Here is a 7,611-nt window from a genome sequence, read left to right on the forward strand (position 1 = left end):
AGAGAAAAAGAACCATGATCACATAACTTACATTGTTTACATGGCTATCAGTGAGTTAACGCTAATACTGCTATTTAGAATGGTAACTATGCAGTGTTAACTAGTTTCCAGGCACTGTTGGCCACTTTAAGACTGTTTTGATGAAGTACATCCCTTCAACTGAAGTCATTGAAGTAACTTCGCCGGTTAAATTATGCTAATGAGTAAGTTAAAGCTAATACTGCAAGTTAGACTGTTACCTATGTCATGCTAGCTTCCATTCATTGATAGCCACTAATACCATTTTAAAGACTGTCCCTTCAGCTCAGGGGTCTTTATTTACTGAGGATAAAGTCATGCCTATAAAGCTAACACCGCTAGTTAGAATGGTAACTATGTAATGCTAACTGTTTTCCATGCTATATTAGCCACTTTAACACAGTTTTCCCTTCAGCCGAGGGGTCTTTACTGTAGTGACTTTGACATACCAAATCATGCTAACTAGCTTCCATGCACTGTTAACCACACTGTTTTAATGAGTCTCTGGACGGGGAAGTCTTCAGAATTCTCTGTGGCAGCAGTTACTTTTGGCCACAATCACCAAAGATAGGTTTGAAGAAAAAGGAGCAGCATTTGATGAAAGGAACACCTTGCCAAGTGTAAAGTATAATGTGGATCTACTATTCTTCGGGGTTGTGTGGCAACCAAGGGCACAGGAAATGTTGCACATGTAGATGGAAAAATGAATTCCAGTACCTATCAGCCAATTATGGTATGTCATGCTAACTAGTACCAGTTAGCCACTTTAACCCTGTTTTGATGAGTTAGCCCTTCAGTTTAGATGTCTTTATTCACTGAAATGGCTTCACCAGATAAAATCATGGCTGAATTAGCCCAGCTGTCACTCGTCCAACCTGAAATACAGCTCAAAGAGAAAAGGAACCGTTTCTGTCAGGATTGATTACTGCAGTCTACTCCAGAACTGGCCACTTGGCAGGAAGAACATTTGCTTAGAATAAGATCAACTGAACCAAAAGCCACAAAAATGTTAGCAAAGCTTACCTTGTAATCATATTCGCTACTGTTTTTCAGGATTGAAAACATCTAGATAAGCCAGAAGCATTTTGGAAACAGGAGCTGTGGACCAAGGAAGGAAAAATCTTTGGCCACAAAGACATGTTTGGGGGGAAAAAGGAACAGCATTTGATGAAAGGAACACCTTGCCAAGTGTAAAGCATTGGGTGGATCTACTATTTTTTGGGCTTGTGTGAAAACCAAGAGCAGTGGAAACGTTGCACGCGTAGATGGAAGAATGAGCACCGTCTTGATGAGCTAGCCCTTCAGTTTAGATGTCTTTATTCACTGAAGTAGCTTTGCCAGATAAAATCATGGCTGAATTAGCCCAGCTGTCACTCGTCCAACCTGAAATGGAGCTCAAATGAAAAAGGAACCAAACATTTGCTCAGAAAAAGAACAACAGGGCAAAAAAAAACAAAACCAAAAGCTGTTAGCAAAGCTCACTGTTACTGCTGTTCAGGTGTAAAACCCTTCCATGACAGTTTGGTGTCACGTTTTTGCCCTGCCAGCATTTGAATGCATAAACACAGTGGCAGTAAATCAGTGAGCACTCTTTCATCCTCAAACAAGTTTTATTATTTATACTCCAATTTGCATATGGATTCACCGGTAGATCCATGCATACAAAAGGCGGAGAGAAAGAGAGGAACAGGGAGAAAAGGACGGCTTTAAAAAGTGAGAAGGGAACCAGAGGAAAGCTCGAGTGGACAAAGGAAGGGTGAAAACACGAGAGAGGAAAAGGAAAGAGAGAGAGAGAAAGACAGACAGTCAGACAGACAGAAAAAGACAGATACTCGCAAAAATTTCATCCAGATATTGTGCTGAGAAGACCTTCACAGGGGGGGATTGTGGGTCAGCAGCGCTCCAAACGTATTGCTTGCTTGACGAGGCGAGAGTTAACAGGCCCATCAGACTGAGGTCGATTTGAAAACAGTAAAATTCTTTTGGTTGTTCTTTATGGTCAACGATTTGGTAAACGTCTGTGACCAGGCATTGTAAAAATTTGCTGGCATTCATTCCTGGCATTGATAAAAGATAAAAGTCCTCTTTGTCCATCATAGAACCATGAAATAAAGAGAAAAGCAAGTAATATGTAAGTATATATTTATATATATGCGTGTTCATACTTTTTGATCTGTTTATATATAGACAATTCATAGAAAATAAATACGTATAGAATGTCTTACATTTTTTTTCTTCCCCACTGTAAACATTTAAAACAATAGAAAAACTTTAATCATGAAAAAAATAAAACACATGAAAGTGCGTCGTAATAAAGAAACGATACATTTTCCCCTGTGCGCTTTTGATTGTATAGAGGCAAAAAATCCACAGCTTCAGGACGGGAAGTTGCTTTGTACTCGTGTTCGTTGTATTTGGTAATATGTTCTTCAGTCAGCTTCGCTCGGCAGCGAGACAGTGTTCGGTTTTGTTCGTTAACGCAGTTTTGTTCAGTCACAGCACCTTCCGCGGAAATTCAAGTTCTCCCAAAGCAGCCGAAGGCTGACTTTATGTGGTGAAACAACTTTTACGCAACTAAAGTTGCTGGAAACTTGCATGAAACTAAATTTCATTTGTGCTGCGTATTGTAAAGCATCCTGCACTTCAGTTTGAAATTTGTCATGAAACAGCCAATCAAAATGCTGATAGTGGATCACATGATCAGGCCAAACCATATCATTTCAACTGATTTCAAACAATAGGTTGTGGAAAAGAAGATTAAGCAGATAACCTTTGGGGCTGTTCAGAAGGAGGTCCTCCATGTTGATGTTATGCAATGTTGGTGAGCAGTTTTTTATTTTGTCAACCAGCAAGACAACAAACAAATTCAAGCTTAACGAATTAAAATTGCTCATTTGCTGCTTACCAGTTCGCTTGACTACACTGTAAAAAAACGATAAGATTTAACAGTCAATACCCGATTTTTAAAAAACATTCCCAAAAACAGATTATACCTTTATTTTACAGACATTTGCACTGATTTGCCTGTAATTTTACAGATTTTTTACCGTCAGTGAGAATACCTTTAATGAACGGCATTTGTCTGGCACCTCTGCTGCAAGACTTTTTTCATTTTTTTTCCGTATCAATTTTAATGGTAAGATTGTTGTTTTTGTTCCCTGTAAACTGACTGTTTTGGAGACAAAATGTAAATAACATGTCTCAGATGATCTTATATAACCAGAATGGTACAGTATCGTCACTGTTGCACAAAACAATCTCCAATTTAGTCACTTTTTACTTTTTTCACTCTTTGAATTGTGTAAACAATTAACGACAAATGGACTAACAGAAATGATCCAAAATTACGTGGTAAAAACCTCATTAGTTAAGATGTTTTTCCTTCTCCTGTAGAGTTAGCATTTAGAAGATATGAGGTAAAAATGGCCAGCAACTTATCTAGAGAAATAATTGAATGTCTTGCAACTTTGTTTGTTTTGTATTGCTTTGTATAAATATCAAGAATGAGGTGAGCAATAAGATATTTATCAAACGTTTATTGTAACCAGTTTGCGTAACTAGCTATTTAGCCAGCTAATGTTAATTAAAAACTGTGTGATGAAAATATTCGCTGTTACTTTGTAACTTCAGTTTTAATGGTAAGATTATTGTTTTCTTTCACCTATAAAATTACTGTCTTGGAGATGCTGAGACACTTTCTTAACTGTAACAGTGAACAATAAATGTAAATAGCATGTTGAGGATGATTTGACGCCAGAATAGTAAAACCTAAAGATTACTTACTACTAATCTGGCTTAATAGAAGAATATTGGAATGTGTTGCACGCAACTCTGTTTCTGAGTCACTAAGTATGGATATTGATGTAGGTATGATAATTATTGTAACCAGTTAGTTAGCATGCTAATGTTATTTGAACAACCGCTTGTTGCAAAATGTCGCTGTTACTTCGTAACTTACCGTATTAGTAAGATCGTTGTTTTGAAGATATTATGTAAATATCATCACAGATAATTAACAAAATGTAAATAGAATGTTGCAGATGATTTTATGCAGCCAAAATGGTACAGTATAATAAAACTGCTAGCTTCTATTGCTGCTTTGTGAAAAAGTCAGTGTAGAGGTGGGCAATAAAATATGTATATTATATATATATATATATATATATATATATATGTATATATATAAACAATATTTTCACTTAACTAGCTAGCTAGACAGCTAAAGCTTGTTTCAACAGCAGTTTGATGCAAATATTCGCTGTTACTTCGTAACTTCAATCATAACAGTAAGATTGTTGTGTTCTTCTCCAATAAAGTTACTATACGAGTGACTAGTCTTACACTAGTGGATTAAAGGAACGTGTTGCATCCAACTTTCTGAGTTCCCTCATACAAATTTCAATGTAGGGGTAGGAAATTTGGTGATATTTGTTTGTTGATGATTATTGTTATCATAATAAACTTTATCACTTCATGCCCAATATTATTTTCTGAGCATATCATGGATATCAGTACTTAAAGAATACTAACTGCATGTTTTATTTAAAAAGAGGTTAGTTTAATCTCCGTCTTGTTCAATTGGTTTTAGCACAATGCAGTACATAAAACGCTGAAAAAAATACTCACAGTATTTGATTATTTTTTTGTCTGTTCCAACTTAACAAATCACAGAAATATAAAATATTGTCTTGCATGCATCGAGAAACTGTGATATGTATTTGCCATATGTCAATAAGAGCGGGTTGAGCTGCAACCGGTTGTGTAAAAGTTTCACCACGTAAAGCCAGCCTAATGCGCCTCACACAGAGTCCACTTTGACCTGGTTGTTGTTGGTCATCAGCGGGGACAGCTTGCTCTTGAGCCTTTCCTGCGCCTCGTTGGAACTCTCGGGGAAGAAGATCCGGGCGGTGCACACGGACACCACGATGCGCTTGTACTCGCGGCGGAAGTTCTGGTTAAGCACGCCATACACGATGGCGTTGAGGCAGCTGTTGAAGTACGCCATGAAGTAGCTGGCCACGAACAGCCACTCCGGAATGAGGGGCGCCAAGCGCTCGGGCGCCACGGCGACCGCTAGGCCGATAAAGTTGAGCGGCGCCCAGCACACGGCGAACAACACGAACACCACGAACATGGTGACAAAGTTGCGCACGTCATGAGGCGTCAGCTTGGGTCGGTTATCCGGCTTGACCCGCCGCCTCACTTGTATGACCAGCACCCAGATGCGTAGGTAGCAGTAGGTGACCACCATGATGGGCAGGATGAAGTGGAAGAAGACCACGGCGATGGTGTAGGCTGAGCTGGCCGACTGCTCGAACGTGCATGAGTAGACACGGGCGTCGTACTGCAGCGACCCCACAAACAGGTTGGGGATTATGGCCAGCACGGTCAGCGCCCAGATCAAGAGCACGTAGCATGCAGAGTTCTTGTCGCTGAACAGCTTGTCGTACTTGAGGCTGTGGCAGATGTAGCAGTAGCGGTTGACGGCGATGCCCGTGATGTTAAAGATGGATCCCACCACGCTGACGCCCATCAGGAAGCCACTGATCTGGCAGTGTGCCGAGCCCAGGTTCCAGCCCCGGTGGAAGATGGCTGTCAGCACCAGAGGGTACGGGTAGAGCGCCACCACCAGGTCAGCCACAGCTAAGCTCACTACGAAGATATTGCCTGTGTGGAAGGAGAAATGGAGAAGAGAAAGAGCAAAAATATATTAACCGGAATTCGGACACAAACCCACGCAAATACGCAAATGCAACTGCTTCAGCCTCCGGACAACAGAAAAATGCGTCATATTGCAATTCTTAATGCAACTCTAGCAGAGCACTGTAGTAAGTGGTGCTTTGGTGGGAAACACTTACACATACAGTACTGTGTAATAGTGAGAAACCATCCTTTCATTCGTTTATTTACCAGTCATAATGGCCATTAAGTTAAAGTTACCAATTTTTCAGGGGATATTTCTGATTAGATTTGATATAAGATAATCCACCTGAATAAGGAAGGAGAAAGTCTTGCGAGTGAAGAAACAGGAGTTTCCCAAACTGGAATTCAAAATAATATTAAAAGATTCAGAGAAAATGGGATTCCTAGCAACCAACTGGAAAACCTGGTAGACACTAAAACTGTCCCCGTCAGATAAACAGCACTAAAATCTTTCATTGTTCAGAGGTTTCAGTCCACCAAAACTGGACATCTGGGGATGTGGAGTGAGGTTTTATGGACCTCAACACCACTGAGTGTGTTTGATTACTTCAGAAAATATGGAGGTGTGTCTGCAGAGTCTTTGAGGAACTGAAAGTGAGGCTCCTGAAAAGAATGGAAGCTGGAATGAAGGGAAAGAGTGACAGTCTGATATTTAGTTGTTGAGGCTTCTGTGGAATTTTCTGTTAAATATGCTTCCATTCATAGCGGCAAAGAAAACATGTAATGCAATACACAAATAACATTACGGTTTATTAGTGATGCGCAGAGAATGCACAAAACTGGACAGCCGGACCTTCATTACAGTGTCTACACTTTGCTTTTGTGATCCACCCACACAGTTACACCGTGTATCATCGCTCCGTGTTTTCTATGTGGCACAACTATTCCAGCTATTACATTAATTCCACAGTCCCCATAGTCCATCAAGTTTCCATCAGGAATGTGTGGGAATCGTGCCAAACTGAAATGTAAGCACTGTCCAGTCGCGACCCACTGCTGGACCCGGAGATGTGGTTGTGATCAGTCTTGGAAACTTGGAAGCAAAACCCAAGTTTTCACTCATTTTTTTCACTAGTGTGATTAATGATTTCATTCCTGACACGGAATCCTCTCCAGATTCAACTCAACATCCTCATTATTGTTGTGGGATACTGGAACGGCAGCATGTTTCAGACAATGCTCAATTACCTCAATTACCTCAATTACCTCAGTTTCCTCAGTAATTGTAATTGTAATTGTTTTACTACCTCAATAACTGCTGTGTTTGTTTGTTATCTGATGTAACTTACAGATCACATCATGTTAAATATGTCTGCACCTTGTTCCACTACCTCATGTCCAGAAATCTGTCTGTGTCGGTGCTACACTGTCCGGTCTGTTTACTGTGTATAATGTCTGTTTAATTTATCGTATTTATTGTATTGTGTTCTTCCTGGAGGAACGTAATTTCGCTCCACTGTGTACTTGTAAATAGATGGAATGGCAATAAAAGCCTCTTGACTTGACTTGAATCATATATTACGACTTTATTCTCAAAATATTACAACTTTTTCTCAAAGTATTCATTTTTCTCTAAAAATATTACGGCTTTATTCTCGAACTCAACTAATTTTATTTTTAATGACTGTGGCCCTAAAACGCTGTCGTAGCAGCTAAATAATGCAGGATAAAAATAATAAAGGAATCTGAAAATGAGGGTAGACATGGCGCAAGTTTAAACATATCACCACTGCTATGCTGACCCCATTATATGACCCCATTATATGATCTTAGCCATACACTGGACGGCTTTGTTTAACCCTCCAAAGTTGGAGAGCACGCCGGCATGATCAAAACACGTGGGTGGTTCAAAACGTCACAGCATAAAAAGAAAGTCACTAAGCGCTGCCG

General features: G+C 39.8%; 1 protein-coding gene across 1 annotated transcript; it reads right to left on the minus strand.

The window, feature by feature from the left end:
* Nucleotides 1-4,697: 4,697 nt before the first annotated feature.
* LOC118816860 (melatonin receptor type 1A-A) lies at nucleotides 4,698-6,833 on the minus strand (the record flags this gene model as incomplete). The annotated part of the gene is made up of 2 exons (XM_036583457.1): nucleotides 4,698-5,688; nucleotides 6,812-6,833. Coding segments are annotated over 2 exons (894 nt in total), but the record flags the coding sequence as incomplete, so codon positions are not given.
* Nucleotides 6,834-7,611: the final 778 nt, after the last annotated feature.

This window comes from Colossoma macropomum, unplaced genomic scaffold (genome assembly GCF_904425465.1).
Source record: "Colossoma macropomum unplaced genomic scaffold, Colossoma_macropomum, whole genome shotgun sequence".
Classification (NCBI taxonomy): domain Eukaryota; kingdom Metazoa; phylum Chordata; class Actinopteri; order Characiformes; family Serrasalmidae; genus Colossoma; species Colossoma macropomum.